This window comes from Mobula hypostoma, unplaced genomic scaffold (genome assembly GCF_963921235.1).
Source record: "Mobula hypostoma unplaced genomic scaffold, sMobHyp1.1 scaffold_125, whole genome shotgun sequence".
NCBI lineage: Eukaryota > Metazoa > Chordata > Chondrichthyes > Myliobatiformes > Myliobatidae > Mobula > Mobula hypostoma.
In genome coordinates this window covers 27680-44447 of record NW_026948252.1, presented here as the reverse complement: position 1 = coordinate 44447, position 16768 = coordinate 27680, and the positions used below count along the sequence as shown (strand labels likewise).

General features: G+C 45.7%; 1 protein-coding gene across 1 annotated transcript; it reads right to left on the bottom strand.

Moving 5' to 3' along the window:
• Positions 1-4424: 4424 nt before the first annotated feature.
• LOC134342199 (oocyte zinc finger protein XlCOF6-like) lies at positions 4425-8630 on the bottom strand. The gene is made up of 3 exons (XM_063040176.1): positions 7893-8630; positions 7632-7664; positions 4425-5086 (listed from the first exon to the last, which is right to left on the bottom strand). Exons 1-3 carry the CDS (start codon positions 8028-8030, stop codon positions 4958-4960), a joined length of 300 nt encoding a protein of 99 aa, XP_062896246.1. The 5' UTR covers positions 8031-8630; the 3' UTR covers positions 4425-4957.
• Between the last annotated feature and the right edge of the window lie 8138 nt (positions 8631-16768).

Sequence of the window (16768 nt, the reverse complement as noted above, 5' to 3'; positions counted from 1 at the left end):
GTCTGCACTCGCAGCCCATGACGGTGACAGCTGTCCTAGACTCTGTAACTCACAATCTTGTAACACAGAATCTTGTTCACAGCAAGTTTAGACAGTCATTAATATGAAGAGAGAATTGTTGTTTCCTGAAAGGACAGGCGAGCGAAGCTGTCTGATCCAATTCACCAGATGGTCCGGTGTTTACAAGTTAATTTGTGCCGGGACCCACACCCACACCCACTCATAACCCCGACCCACACAGACAGACAGACTGTCCCTTCGCCCCAAACCCCCTGCACAACCACAAGGAACTGATCCACGGCCCGGGCTCGGTCGCAAAGTGAAAACCGGGGCTGAGGAGAGCCCGGAGACAAACACCCCGCTGCCCACTCCACCAACAACACGGCACAGCCGGACACATCTCACAACACCGGATCCGGTCCCGATGAAACCCGAATTTAATTTTGTTGTTCCAGATCGGACCCAACAAAAGGAGTTTTAAAACTGAAGCGCTCCCCCTCACGTGACGTCACATAGCAGACCCCCCTCGCCTGACGTCACCCATGGTCTCCCCGTATCTGCATCTGCTGTCTCGAGCGCGGTGCCTTACGTCACACACGCGCTGCTGTGCTCGAGCTTTTTCGGTTTAACGGCTGAGCTACTGAGCACGAGCCACGACCCCCCTCCCGATCAGTCGACAGAGGAATTGAATTGATTGCAGAGCTGCGCTATTCCCATTGGTGCGAAGCGATGTCAATCACTGGTTACACCCAATAGTGGAGGCGGACCAGCCGAGAGGGCGTTACCCCGTTAAAGCGGAATAAAATCTTAAAGTAAATGTTCCGCTTTCTGATTTATTTCCATTTCCCTCCGAGGGAAGTTGGGGCGTTTGTGAAGCGTCTCCTGCGGCCGGAGTCTGATGTATCGCTGAGAGGTAGGAGGAGACCGCTCGGCCCGTCGGTTTGATGCCGGTTCCCCGGGGAGGGAGAGGGGGATTTTATTGAAAGGATGAAGACGGTGAGAGAGGGGGCGGACAGGATGTTTGTCCCGGTGGGGACAGGAGGGGCTCATCTGTGGAAATGTCTGAGCCCACGGTGGTGGCGATTCACCACATTGGGGGGCAAACACCGGCAGACTGTTGCCCTGCAAGCGGGGCCAATGGTCCGGGCAAAGTGGGGATGGGAGCGGTGTTGGGGGCTCCGGGTCTTATTGAATGACAGGACTGTTTGGAGGGGCCGAGTGGCCTTCTCCAGTTCCTGGTCTCTGTGTGTTTAAATACAAGGAATAACCAGACCCTTCCCGGGCCTGCAAGATGTCCCAGTCGGTGTTGTAGGGACTAATGCTTTGAACCCAGTTGTTCCCAAGCTGTGTCAACGATTTGGCTGAGAGACCAAATCCAACATTTCCAAATCTGTTACTGACACAAAATGTATGTTCATAGAAACATAGAATACCTACAACACAATTCAGACCCTTCAGCCCACAAAGCTGTGCCGAACATGTCCTTACCTTAAAATTACCTAGGGTTACCCATAGCCCTCTATCTCTATAAGCTCCATGTACCTATCCGAAAGTCTCTTAAAAGACCCTTTCATATCCGCCTCCACCACCATTGCCGGCAGCCCATTCCACGCACTCACCACTCTCTGAGTAAAAAACTTACCCCTGACATCTCCTCTGTACCTACTCCCCAGCACCTTAAACCTGTGTCCTCTTGTGACAGCCATTTCAGCCCTGGGGAAAAAGCCTCTGACTATCCACACGATCATCTTGTACAGCTCTATCAGGTCACCTCTCAATCCTCCAGCTTGAACTCCATCTGTCACTTCTCAGCCAAGTTTTGCATCCTATCAATATCCCGCTGTAAGCTCTGACAGCCCTCCACACTATCCACAACACCCCCAACCTTTGTGTTATCAGTAAATTTACTAACCTACCACTTCCTCATCCAGGGCATTTATATAAAGAGTAGGGGTCCCGGAACAGATTCCTGAGTCACACCACTGGTGACCAACCTCCATGCAGAATATGACCCGTCTACAACCACTCTTTGCCTTCTGTGGGCAAGCCAGTTCTGGATCCACAAACCAATGTCCCCTTGAATCCCATGCCTCTTTACTTTCTCAATAAGCCTTGCATGGTCTACCTTGTTAAAGATCATCTGAAATCCAAGCCAACATCCACTGCCTCTGCTTTATCTATACTGCCTGCTATTTCCTCAAAGTATTCCAAGAGATTTGTCAGACATAATTTCCCCTAAAGGACTCCTGCTGACTTTGGCCTACTTCATCAGGCGTCCCCAATTACAGTACCCAAAAAAACTCACCCTTAATACACACAAACACCTTCCTGACCACTGAGATCAGCCTAACGGTCCTATAATTTTCTTTCTTCTGCCTCCCTGTCTTAAAGAGTGGAGTGACATTTGTACTTTCCAATCCACCAGAACCGTTCCAAAATGTAGTGATTCTTGATACATCATTACTCATTACTTTAAGAGAAAACTAAGGGGGAAATTATTTGATCAGAGGCGGGGAGAGTGTGCAACCAGCTGCCAGAGCAAGTGGCAGGGACGATTTCAACCTTTAAGAGAGGTTTGCTTTGGTCCATGGATGAGAAGGATATGGAGGGCTATGGTCCAGGTGGAAGTTGTTGGAACTCGGCAGATTAATGCTTTGGCACGGACTAGATTGGCCGAATGGCATTTTCCTGTGTTGTGGTGTTCTATGACTCTAATGCCTTCACAATCTCTTCAGCTACCTCTTTCTGAACCCTGGGGTGTTCACGTTCTGGTCCAGGAGTCTTATCTACATTCAGGCCTTTTAGCTTCCAAAACACCTTCTCTCCTTGGTAAAAGCATGTATCCTCACTTCTGCCCCACATACTCCCGAATGTTTGGCATTTATGTAATAAATTTAATGACACAATTGTAGTGTGTGACTTCAGTCTGCAGGAGAATTGGGAAAGTCAGACTTGTGTGAGATCGCAAGGAGGGACTGCATTGAATGCATACAAAATGGCTTTTTAGAGCAGCTGATGTTTGAGCCTACTCGGGGAACTGCTATCTTAGATTGCATGTTGTGTAAGATGTGGTTAATGTAAAGGAATCATTAGAAGGCAGTGATCATAATATGATTGAATTCCTACTGCAATTTCTGAGGGAGAAGCATAGGTCACATGCATAGTATCACAATGGAACAAAGGGAATTACAGAGGCATGAGAGAGGTGATTCCCCAGGTGGATTGGAGAAGGATACTGGTGGGGATGACACCAGAGCAGAAATGGCTGACGTTTCTGAGAACAGTTCATAATGTACTGAACAGATATGTCCCGCAGAAATAGTTCTCAAACAGCGGGGCTAGGCTACCGTGGCTGACAAAGGGAGTTAAGGACTGTATAAAAGTGAAGGAAAGTGCATATAAGGTAGCAAAAGTGAGTAGGAAGTTAGATAATTGGGTAGCTTTTAAAATCCAAAACAGGCAATGAAAAAAAGCTATTTGAAGAGAGCAAACTAGACAATAATATAAACCATTATAATAGTGGTCTCGGCCTGAAACATCGACTGCACCTCTTCCTAGAGATGCTGCCTGGCCTGCTGCATTCACTAGCAACTTTTATGTGTATTGCTTGAATTTCCAGCATCTGCAGAATTCCTGTTGTTAATAGTGAATTATTATCTGATTGGGGAGAAGGTTCAAACAACAGAAGTACAGAAGGAAATATGAGTCCTTGGGGCAAGACTCCCAGAAGGTTAATTTACAGGTTGAGTCTGTGGTAAAGAAGGCAAATGCAATGCTGGCATTTAAAGTGAAGTAGAAAATATAAGCAAGGAGATAATGCTGATAATTTATAAGGCACAACTTAGGCTGCACTTAGAATATTTTGGACCCATATCTCAGAAAAGGTGTGTTGTTATTGGAGAGAGTCCAGAGGATACTGAAGAAGATGATTCCGGAAATGAAGGGGTTAAGATATGAGAAGCATTTGCCAGCCTTGGGCCTGTACTCCTGCACTGACTTATGTTTAATAAATGCAGATGATGGGTGGTAAATCTCACTGAAACCCACCGAATGTGGAAAGGTCTGGAAAGGGTGGATGAGGAAAGGACTTTTAGTATGGTGTTTGTAGCCATAACAGAGGGCACAGCCTCAAAACTGAGGAGTGACCTATTAGAGTAGTTAATGAGGATTTTATTTAGTCAGAGAGCAGTGAATCTGTGGAATTCTCTGACACAGACGGCAGTGGGGGCCAAGTCTGTGGCTACATTTAAGGCAGAAGCTAATAGTTTGCTGATCAGTCAGGGCATTACAGGATATGCCGAGGAGGCAGGTGCATGGGGCTGAGTGAGAACTGGGATCAGCCATGATAGAACAGCGGAGCAGACTTGATGGGCCTGAATGGCCTAATTCTGCTCCTGTGTCTTATGGTCTTATACTGCTCGTGTTTTACACAGTGAAGACTGACACAAAATACTCATTATGCTCGGCCGCTATTTCTTTGCTTTATTACTGACTCTCCAGCATCATCTTCCAGTGGTACAATATCAACTCTTCCCTCTCTTTTACTCTTTATAGATCTGAACAAAAAACCTGCCAAACAGAGCTCAATAGTTAACAAATACAACAAAGGCAATAAACACTTTCATCAATACTGACATTGACTTTTTTAATGAAAATATCTTGGTCCCATTTCAATCATTAAAATTTACAAAGATAAATAAGAACTTTAGAAAAGACTATTTATATTCAAACCCACTTAGATTAACACTACCTTGGACAGAAGGGAGGAGAGAAGTAACACACATGAAAAAAAAATCACACAACAGTCAAATAAAACTTCTAAGTATATATTTTCATCAAAAATGAACAGGATTCAGCACTCCAGGTGTGTATATGAAATCGTGATAAGAAATACAGATGACAAAACTTCAATGAGAGACGAACTCAGAAAAATGAATCACCACTATGGAAGAAAACATTAACCAGTGGAATGAGTATGACCCTCCATGGGAGACATCCCAACGATCTGAGCAGACGAGATGGTGACAAGGAAGCATCGAGCACCTGACTGAGAGTTGGAGACCTCTTCCCAGAAACAGAGGGGTTCCTTGCAGAAATACAGGACAAGGTGGTTAACAAAAAGAAAGAAAAAAAATCGAAAATACATGAAATATAAACAAACAAGGCAATAAGTGCAGAAAATGCTAAGAGAAACCAGACTCAATCCAAAACATGCCAGGATCCTGCAGAAGTTTAACTCAATCTGATTACTTACAGAGGTACAATAAAGTGGCAGATATCATTCACTAAAATTTTGCTTTAAAGTACAAACTCATGAATGTCCTCCATCACTTCATAAAGGTACCATAAATTCAAGCCTGATCCAGTTTTAGAGTCAAAATCTTACAAATCATATGATAATAAATACATTACTTCAGATAGGACCAACCATAAAACCATCCAGATATAATATTATAGGATAAACAAGCAGGAACAATTCACTCAATAGATATAATCATTCCCAACACACATATGTTCCTCGACCAGAGGAGCACCTCACCACAGGTATTGTTTGTGTCATCAGTCACACAACGGAAAGATTTTCTCGGTCAATCAGCTTCCAAACGTTGCTACTCTGTCATTCGTTGCCATGCCCCGCTGTTGATTCCCTTCTCCTCATCATACGTTCTTACCCTGACCATCATCCAGAGCCCCAAACTCTGCCCTGTGCAGACCTGCCTTTGGTTTCTGACCCTGCTTCATTGAACATCCAACTAATAGTTTCCCATTCTGCTTTCAGTCTTTAGAGGACAGTGGTGTTTTCTAACAACCCTTCTGAAGCAGAGAAAATGACCCATAATGTGGAAATGAGTCATGAGTAAGGAGGTTAATAACCAATGTCATTCTTCCTCAGGCCAGAGATTATAGGGACGAAGAACATCTCAGACAGAACTGCAGTCAGCTCCACTTCTTCAGACTGCAGAGAATGCAAGGGAAACCTCTTCACCCACAGAGTGGTGACTGTTTGGAACCAATCACCAGTGGGAGAGTGAGAGATGAACAACAGGGCAGGATTTAAAAGGACTGCCGTGGAACTGAATCACTGGCAGGGTCCAGCCAGCCTGAGCTGATTCTCTGCTGTAAACTAGGTGTGTTATAAATTCACTAAGTACCAGAGACAGAGTTTAAAATAGAAATGACTTTTTGTCTCAGATCCAGAATTTTAAACTCCAGTCCCATTAAAGGTGAATATGCAGCAGAAGAAACTCCTCCCATGCCCAGTGACCAGGGTGCAGAACTGGGTGTGGTGACCAGCAGCAATAATTGCAGAGTTCAGCACCGATAGTCATTCTCGAAATTGTATTCAGCAATGGTGATGGACAAATATCCAGCAAGCAGCTTATTGAAACTTTCTCCCCAGTGTGAACCCGGCAGTGTGTCACAAGTGTAACATGCTGTAGGTTTCACTGCTAATGTAACGGCCTCTCTGTAATATTTCAGTGCTGAGGTAATGGTTTCTCTGAAGCAGCCCTATTTAGATAATGACTAGAGATAACAGGGTTTTGGAGTGCAGGGCTATCCAATGAAAAAAATGTTCTTTCTTATGAGTCTGGAAGAGAGATTTTCATGGTCTTTTGCTGGGGAGAGATGAGAAGGCACGAATGGTGAGAGTGGGCCCTTTTTCTTTTTTTTTTGTTTACTTTACTAACCCTATAGTCAAAGTAAGTATTATAAAGAGCAATCGTTTAATCACATATTGTGTACCATTTGTTATTTTGGGATACTGATTTGTAACAGGGGACACATCACGCAGCATCCACCCAAACGAGATTTCGTAACTTGCCCGGGCTGGGAGGCTATCAACCCTTATATTAAGCTGCTAGCTGAAGCGAGAGTTACATAAGCTTAGATGGCTGAGTGAATCGCTTCCCACATCCACAACAGGTGAACGGCCTCTCCCCAGTGTGAACTCAATGATGCACATTTGATTGATTTGGCTGAAAGAATCTCTCCCCAGAGATTGAGCAGGTGATCGGCCTCTACCTAGTGTGAACTCGCTGGTGTTTATGTAGTTGGGATGACCAAGTGAATCCCTTCCCACACACAGAGCAGGTGAATGGCCTCTCCCCTGTGTGAACTCGCTGGTGTCTCTGTAGTTGAGATAACCGAGTGAATCCCTTCCCACATACTGAGCAGATGAACGACCGCTCCCCAGTGTGAACGAACCGGTGTTCTTGAAGGTGGGATGACTGAAAGAATCCTTTCCCACAGTCTGAACAGGTGAATGGCCTCTCCCCAGTGTGAACTCGCTGATGTACCTTCAGTTGAGATGAGAAAATGAATCCTTTCCCACAGACTGAGCAGGTAAATGGCCATTTCCCTATGTGGGCTGACTGGTGTCTCAGTAGCTGAGATGATAAAGTGAATCCCTTCCCACACAATGAGCAGGTGAACGGACTCTCCCCAGTGTGAACTCCCTGATGTACCTTCAGTTTAGATGAGCAAGTGAATCCCTTCCCACAGTCCGAGCAGGTGAATGGCCACTCTCCAGTGTGAACTGACTGGTGTCTCAGTAGATGAAATGACTCAGTGAATCCCTTCCCACAGTCCGAGGTGAATGGCCTCTCCCCGGTGTGAACACTCTGATGTACCTTCAATTTAGATGACTGAGTGAATCCCTTCCCACAGTCTGAGCAAATGAACGGCCTCTCCCCAGTGTGAACTCGCTGATGTACCTTGAGTTGAGATGAGCAAGTGAATCCCTTCCCACAGTCTGAGCATGAACTCGCCGATGTACCTTCAGTTTAGATGACCAAGTGAATCCCTTCCCACAGTGAGCAGGTGAACGGCCTCTCCCCAGTATGAACTCGCTGGTGTGCCACTAGGGTGGATGACTGAGTGAATCCCTTCCCGCAGTCTGAGCAGGTGAACGGCCTCTCTCCAGTGTGAGCTCTCTGATGTACCTTCAGTTCAGATAACCAAGTGTATCTTTTCCCACAGTCTGAGCAGGTGAATGGCCGCTCCCCGGTGTGGACTCGCTGGTGAGCCATTAGGTCAGATGACCGAGTGAATCCTTCCCCACAAATTCAGCAGATGACCAGCCTCTGCCCAGTGTGAACTGACTGGTGTGTCCACAGGTGGGAAGACTGACTGAATTCCTTCTCACACACAGAACAGGTAAATGGCCTTGTCCCAGTGTGAACTTGCTGATGTACCTTCAGTTGAGATGACCGACTGAATCCATTCCCACTGTCTGAGCAGATGAATGGGATCTCTCCTGTGTAAAATGACGGGTGTGCCAGTCGGTCAGATGATCGAGTGAATCCCTCCCCACAGTCTGAGCAGGAAGGATGATCGAGTGAATCCCTTGCTCCACTTCTTAAATATCTGGACAGAGACAGAAAAACTGGTGTGTTGTGTTCGAGATTTCCGTAGACAAATTCCTTGTCATTTTTAACCTGTAAAAAGATGTACAAAATCGTCAATGGGTTTAGGACAACACTGCAGATGAGATCACTTGAATCATCAAGGTGCAATCTGGAATCACACCGTTACAGTGAGGTTCAACCCAAGTTGGAGAGAAATCATCTTCTAACTGGGCACAGTGCTGGCATCTGGAATGACCATCAAATTCTTTGATGATTTTCCTGTCTCTATAAGAATGGGGCATTTCTGCCATCTCCAATCTGTGTCCTGGCTCAGTTTGACTCTCTCCATTGGTATTATTCCCTGTTCCCACTGAGCTGCCCCACAGTAACTGAAACAATCAAATGCAAATTAGCTGGCAGCGCACTCCACGCACCCACCACTCTCTGTGTAAAAAAAACTTACCCCTGACATCCCCTCGGTATCTATTTCCAAGCACCTTAAAACTATGCCCCCTCGTGTTAGCCATTTCAGCCCTGGGAAAAACGTCTGGCTATCCACACGATCAATGCCCCTCATCATCTTATACACCTAAAAAAGGCTCTAAACATAAACAAGGAAATTATACATTGCTTTGAGGATTTTCCAGAAGTATACAGAATTATGAGGGTACAGATAGGGTAAATGCAAGCAGTTTCTTCCACAAAGGTTGGGTGGGATGACAACCAGAGGTCAAGCGTAAGTGCGGAAGGTGAAAATTTAATGGATCAAGTGGAAAAGCTCTTTACTGAAATGGTCGTGAGAGTGTGGAATGAGATGTCAGCACAAGTGGTGAATATGAGCTCGATTTCACCATTTCGAAGGCGTTTGGATGGGAGCCTGGATGGTTGGGGTATGGAGGGCGATGGTCCCGGTGCAGGTAGATGCATTAGACAACTTAAATGTTTTTTTGGCATTGACTAGATGGGCCAAATGGCCTGTTTCCATACTGAACTTCTCCATGTTTCTATGACAGAGAAGCTGGCCAAACTTGTTTGGAAGGGAAAATGTAGGAGTGACAACGGAGCAGCAATGGTTGGAGTTTCTGGGAGCAATTCGGGAGCTGAGTGATCGATACATCCCAAAGAAGTGGAAGCATTGGAAAGGCAGGAGGACACAACCGTGGCTGAAATGAGAAGCCAAAGCCAACATAAAAGCCAAAGAGAAGGCAAAATAATGAGCAAAAACTATTGGGAAGCTTTTAGAAACCAACAGAAGATGACTAAAAAAAAAGTCGGATGAGCTCAGGGCGTGGAATTATGATATTGTAGTCATTAATGAGTCTTAGTAGCTCCGAACGGTCTGAGGCATTTAGAGGAACAAAATATCCCGGCCCTCAATATCTCTTGAAAACCAAGGTACCCTGCACCAGTTACCTTTCAACTTTTATTTTGGCAGGCACATACAAACCTACAATTCAAAATTTCACTTGTGAAGGCCTCCCACTTACCAAGTACTTCTTTGCCAGAAAACAGCCTGTCCCAAACCACACTTGTCACATCCTTTCTGATACCATCAAAATTGACCTCTCTCCAATTTAGAATCTCAACCCGTGGTCCAAACCTCTCTTTTCCATATTTACTTTGAATTTCATGGCATTATGATCACTAATTTCTGTCGCCAGCCCTGGATCATTTCCTCACAGCTTATTGCACACTTCTACGTTAGGAATTCTACGTACTGATTAAGGGCACATTTGACAAACTCTACCCCATCTAGTCCTTTTACTGTATGGGAGTCCCAGTCAATATATGGAAAGTTAACATCACTTACTGAATCAACCTTTGTTTCTTGGCATGGTCTGCGATCTCTCTACAAATTTGTTCCTCTAAATCCCTCAGACTGTTGGGTGCAACCAAGTCCCAATAATTGCTACAATATCATAATTCCCTGTCCTGAGCTCATCTGGCTTTCCTACAATGCTTCTTGCATTGTGATATACACAGCTCAGCTCATTCATCGCACCATGCTCAAACATTTGATTGCTGACTCTGTCTGAGGTCTGAACAACATCTGACTGGTGTCAAGAAAACAAACTCTCCCTCATTGTCACAAAAACAAAGGAGCTGATTGTGGATGACAGGAGGAATGGGGACAGGCTGACCCCTATTGACATCAATGGATCTGGGGTTGAGAGGGTGAACAGCTTTAAGTTCCTTGGCAGAAACATCACTAAGGAACTCACATAGTCTCTACATACTGGCTGTGTTGTGAAAAGAGCACAACAGCTCCTCTTTCACTTCAAATGGTTGAAGACGTTTGGGATGGAGCCCCAAATCCTAAGAACTTTTTACTGGGATACAACTGAGAACATCCTGACTGGCTGCATCACAGCCTGGTCTGGGAACTGTACTTCCCTCAATCGCAGGAACCTGCAGAGAGCGGTGCGGACAGCCCAGCGTGTCTGTAGATGTGAACTTCCCACTATTCAGGACATGTGCAGTGACAGGTGTGTAGAAAAGGCCCAAAGGATATTGGGGACCCAATCACCACAACCACAAACTGTTCCTGCTGCTACCATCCAGGAAACGGTACCACAGCAAAAGGACAAACAGGCTCTGGGGCATCATCTTCTACCAGGCCATCAGACTGATTAATTCATGCTGATACAATTGCATTTCTGTGTTATATTGACTGTCCTATGTACAAACTATTTATAATATATTACACATTGCACATTTAGACAGAGACATAACATAAAGATTTCTACTCCTCATGTATATGAAGGATGTATGTAATAAAGTCAATTCAATTCACCCTCTCCACTATCTGTTCTGTCATTCCGGCTCCCATTCCCCCAACAACTTATTTTAACCACATCACCCCTCCTCCCACACTAGCTCTAGCAAGCCTTACCATTAGGATATTAGTCCCCTCTTGTTCTGTTCCCCTAACTAACGATTCCCCTCTCACCCCTTTGACCAAGGCCAGCCTAGAGAGGAGAGAAGGGCAGGAACGTCAGTCTAATTTTCGAGCTGATAGAGAAACAAGGGATCCTGAACCCATGTCTGGCATACCGATCCTGTTTGAGGGCAGTGATGAGGAGTGGGCACCCACTATACAACCCCCCCACCGCCGCTTAATGCCTACTGCTCAAATGCTTACCAATTAAGTTAGCCAACATGATTAAATCTTATAATATGGATTGGCCTGACAATGACCAAAATTGAATGTGATGAGCTTTAACATATTATTGAGACCCGGGTTTCGAATCCCAATCAACCCCCAAGAGAACTAATATTAAAGCTGAATATTTTCAGCGGGTAGAAGGACACGAGCGGGCTTTATCTGGGGATCAGAAATACGAACAAAAACCTACCAAGGGACAGGTGGGGACAACAACCTGTTTAGAAATTGACAAGCAAGGATACTTCCTACCATGAGTACAACCCCTCAGGAAGACCCCAACGTAATATTGCAAGTTGCTGGAATTCCAATTCTATTTATGATTGATACCGGGGCAATGACAACCACTCTCCATCAGGAAATAGTATTGGAAAAGAGATTCCAGCTATCAGACGCTACAATCACTCTGTCTGGGTTCGAAGGCACGGAACGTACATATTCACGTACCCAGCCACTGCAGGTAGATTTCCATGGGAACTAGTGTGAGGTTTCATTTACAGTCACCACCAGTCGGGGGTGTAATCTAGCAGGGAGAGACTTGCTCTGTCCATTGGAAGTCGAGATTTCCAACACCCCAGTGGTGGGCACTTTGCGTTTGAACCCTTTCTGCCAGCGGCCGACCCTCATGTGACTCTGTGCTATGACCCTGTGGGGTGCTCAGCTGAGGAAAGCCAATACTATGCACCCTTCGAGGGACAGAAGTTCCCAGTCACGGTGATTGGAGAGGCTATAGGAAGAGAGGGCAGTGCATTACTGGCCGAAGTTCTGGATTTCCTTTGGCGACAGACAGGACTGGTGGTTCCCCATATCACCATTAGGGTTTACCCTGGGTCAAGCCAAAAAGCCTGGGTTCCTTGCCTACACCTTAATGAAACAAGCCTCCAGCACCAAGGGAGACTGGCAAGAATTGGTCGTGGGCCAACTCCGATACTGGAAGGAGTCTGAGGTGAGGACGGGACATCTGGCAAGACAGTCTTTTAATATTGACCGAATTCAAGCTGTTGTACCACATCTCTGGGCAATTTCAGGTCATGAAGTCGGCAGCATCAACTGCACCCCTGTCCAGATCACCGTGGAGGGAGGACAGACTCTAGTAATGCCACCTTTGTAAACAATTTACTCACCGCTCTGCAGCTACCTCGAGTTTTGACTATTATTAAATGTGTGGCCCACACCCACATGTTCGACCGGGTCACTAAAGGCAATGCTTTAGCAGATTAGCCAGCGAAAAGTGTGGCACAATTCTTGGTAGTTGTAGTTCCCTCGGGTTCCCGTCATGCAACCTTCTGTGACTTAAGCAGAAAACAACAGGAATTCTGCAGATGCTGGAAATTCAAGCAACACACATCAAAGTTGCTGGTGAACGCAGCAGGCCAGGCAGCATCTATAGGAAGAGGCACAGTCGACGTTTCAGGCCGAGACCCTTCGTCAGGACTAACTGAAGGAAGAGCTAGTAAGAGATTTGAAAGTTGGAGGGGGAGGGGGAGATCCAAAATGATAGGAGAAGACAGGAGGTGGAGGGATAGAGCCAAGAGCTGGACAGGTGATTGGCAAAAGGGATACGAGAGGATCATGGGACAGGAGGTCCGGGAAGAAAGACAAGGCGGGGGGGAGGTGGGAACCAGAGGATGGGCAAGAGGTATATTCAGAGGGACAGAGGAAGAAAAAGGAGAGTGAGAGAAAGAATGTGTGTATAAAAATAAGTAACAGATGGGGTACAAGGGGGAGGTGGGGCCTTAGCGTAAGTTAGAGAAGTCGATGTTCATGCCGGTTTATGTGACCAGAGTCCTTCTTTTTTGCTTTCAAGAAAAAGGTCTGAATGTTGTCCACTGATTATCCGTGTTGCTTCAAATTGTCCCTGGATGGATGGACACCACTCTCTAGTTTCAACACTTCATGTCCCTCACTCTTCCCCGAGGATCCCTACCAACCTCATCGATTGCCATCTGCAACATTGTTCATTCCGTTCAGGAGGCTGAAACACTCGGTAACCTCTCGAAAGCATCACATAGAGTAGACTAGAAACACATACATGCTGTTATATAATCCAACATGTTAACGCCAGAAACATGCAAGGGTTGCGCCAGACAGAGAACACATTGAATAACAAGCAATGTTGCTGTTCAAACACATTGAAAGATTCAATGTTATAACACACCACAAACTATTAAACTTACTCAGAACATACAACCCGTCAATGGGATACTCAACTCGGAGCCATAAAATTGACAAGTAAATCTAACACTGCAGACCTACAAACCTACTGATGTATCATTAGACTAATGACCATCTCAGAATCACGTCGTGAGAGCAATGACGGCTTGATGTTTATAAGAGTAATTCGTTCCAGATGTTTGTATTTGCAAGGATTTAAAACTCTTGGCGTTTAAAGCACTTTATCTGAGTGCAGATTTTCAGAGTCATTGATAACCTGAACATTATGGTCACCAGGTTTTTAATTCAACTTCATTATTAAAATGCAGCGAGGCATCAATGGCTCAAAAACATTGACTCGCAGCCTCCGTCACGATGCCTCACAAAAAATAATACTAAAAGCGACACAGACAAACTGTGAGAGGATCTCCGCAGGTCAGGCAGCTTCTATGGGAATGAATAAACAGCCTAAGTGTCGGGCCGAGATCCTTCTTCAGGAGCGGGAACGAAATACTGAGACGCCAGAGTGTAAAAGTAACGGAGGGGGAGAAGGATACCTGGATGGTGGAGGCTACCCAGACAACGTATAGGGTGTTTCTCCTCCACCCTGAAGGTGGTCTCATCGTGGAACAAGAGGAAGCTGAGGAATGACATGTCAGAACAGGAATAGGAATCGGAATTAAAATGTTGGGACTGCGGGAAGATCTGTTTTTGGTGGATGGAGCTGAGCTGCTCGACGAAATGGTCTCCCGATTAACGATGGGTTGCCAATGTAGGGAAGGCGTCTTCGGGAGCATTGGCCACACAGACTACCGCAGTGCATTGGTAGGTAAATAATTGCCTCGCCTGGAAGGGCTGTTTGGGGACAAAGACTGGTGGTGAGGTAAGAGGTGGATGGGCAGGTGTAGCACTGTGGCCGCCTGCAGGGATAAGCGCCGGGAGGGAGATGAATGGTGAGGGACGGAAGAGAAACGGAATAACGGAGGAAGCGATCCCCGTGAAAAGTGGAGAGTAGTTGCGGGGGTCGGTGATGGGGAGGTAAACCTAAGTTTGTTTGTACGATCTCTTTGGAGATGGTGGAAGTTGCAAATTATGTTTTTTGGGTGCGGAATGGGTTACGGTCGGAAACTTTGTCACATGGTGTGGGCAGAATTATCTGCGGCTTAATGTGAAAAAGACTAAGGAGCTGGTGGTAGACCTGAGGAGAACTAAGGTACCGGTAACCCCTGTTTCCATCCAGGGGGTCAGTGTGGACATGGTGGAGGATTACAAATACCTGGGGATACGAATTGACAATAAACTGGACTAGTCAAAGAACACTGAGGCTGTCTACAAGAAGGGTCAGAGCCGTCTCTATTTCCTGAGAGACTAAGGTCCTTTAACATCTGTCGGACGATGCTGAGGATGTTCTACGAGTCTGTGGTGGCCAGTGCTATCATGTTTGCTGTTGTGTGCTGGGGCAGCAGGCTGAGGGCAGCAGACACCAGCAGAATCAACAAACTCATTCGTAAGGCCAGGGATGTTGTGGGGATGGAACTGGACTCTATGATGGTGGTGTCTGAAAAGAGGATGCTGTCCAAGTTGCATGCCATCTTGGACAATGTCTCCCATCCACTACATAATGGACTGGGTGGACACAGGCGTCCATTCAGCCAGAGACTCATTCCACCGAGATGCAACACTGAGCGTCATGGGAAGTCATTCCTGCCAGTGGCTATCAAAATTTCCAACTCCTCCTTTGGAGGATCAGACACCCTGAGCCAATAGGCTGGTCCTGGACTTATTTCCTGGCATAAGTTACATATTATTATTTATTTATTTATGGTTTATATTGCTACAGTTATACTCTGTTCTTGGTTAGTGCAACTGCAACGAAACCGAATTCCCCCCGGGATCAATAAACTGTGACTATGACTATAATATTTTAGGATTTGCAGGAAACATAAGGACTATGGGGTATCTACCACATAATAGTAATAATAATAATAATAATAATAATAATAATCAGCATTAGTCTTGGCCCAAAATTCTAAAAGTAATCAACTGCACTCACCATTCATGTTTTCAGAGAAGCACAATCCGTTTGCTGTTGTGATTGGTGACGAAAACAGCAATGATTTTCTGGATGTCAAGTGCTTTGATCCTCTGGCTGTTTATGGCCAACAGGTCCAAGTTGCAGTTCCGAGCATCGCCGCTGTTACACCTTATGCAGTTTCTGAGACGTCTGAGGCAAGAGAAACTCCGTTTGCGTGAGTCAGATGTCACAGGTAGAGTTCTGTAAACTGATGGGTGTAACAACAGTTCTTTTCTTTGGGTTTCGCCCACACTCCGACGGCCAGACCGAATGAACCAACCAAGATACGTGGCCTTTGAAAGATCTGCTGAATGATATGACCAGTTGATGTGCGCAGAGTTCGCCCTCAACACCTTCCAACTTTCGGCGCAGGGAATTTCACCGTTTAAGTGCCAGTTTGGTTATCCACCGCCTCTCTTTTTAGAATAAAAATCCAAGGTTAGGTTCTCCGCGGCCGAAGATCTCCTCCAACGCTACAAGCACAAAATGCTTACGGGAAGAGCGATTTTGCTTACTTCCCGGAGAAGAGAGACAAGGACTAACTGAAGGAGAAGTCAGGGACTGGTTTATAAGTCTGAGACTGGTGGCGTGCCGTAGGGTGAGGTGTTGGCTCCTTTGTTGTATGCAATCTATGTCAATGATTTGGATAATAGTGTGGGTAACCGGATCAGCAAATTTGCGGATGACACCAAGTTTGGGGTGCAGTGGACAGCGCGGAAGTCTATCATATCTTGCAGCGGCATTGGGATCAACTGGAAAATTGGGCTGAAAAAATAATGTCAAGTGAAATTTAATGCAGAATAATGCACTTCGGTAGAACCATCCAGGGTAGATCTCCCACGGTGAACGGTATGGTACTGAAGATTGTGATAAGACGAAGGGATCTCGGAACACAGGTAAGTAATTAGTTGAAAATAGCGTCACATGTAGATAGGGTCGTAAAGAAAGCTTTTGCCACTTTACCCTTCATAAATCAATGTATTGAGTACTGAAGATGGGATGTTACGTTGAAGTTGTGTAACAAGAGTT

Excerpts from the sequence above, each read along its gene's own strand:
- LOC134342199 (XM_063040176.1), bottom strand. The coding sequence starts at position 8,030 with ATGGCTCACCAGCGAGTCCACACCGGGGAGCGGCCATTCACCTGCTCA. Across the intron at positions 7,665-7,892 it reads CGTTCACCTGCTCAGACTGC|GGGAAGGGATTCACTCAGTC; the intron begins GGGAAGGGATTC and ends TGCTCAGACTGT. Across the intron at positions 5,087-7,631 it reads CTCAGTCATCTAAATTGAAG|GAACCCCTCTGTTTCTGGGA; the intron begins GTACATCAGAGT and ends TATTTCTGCAAG.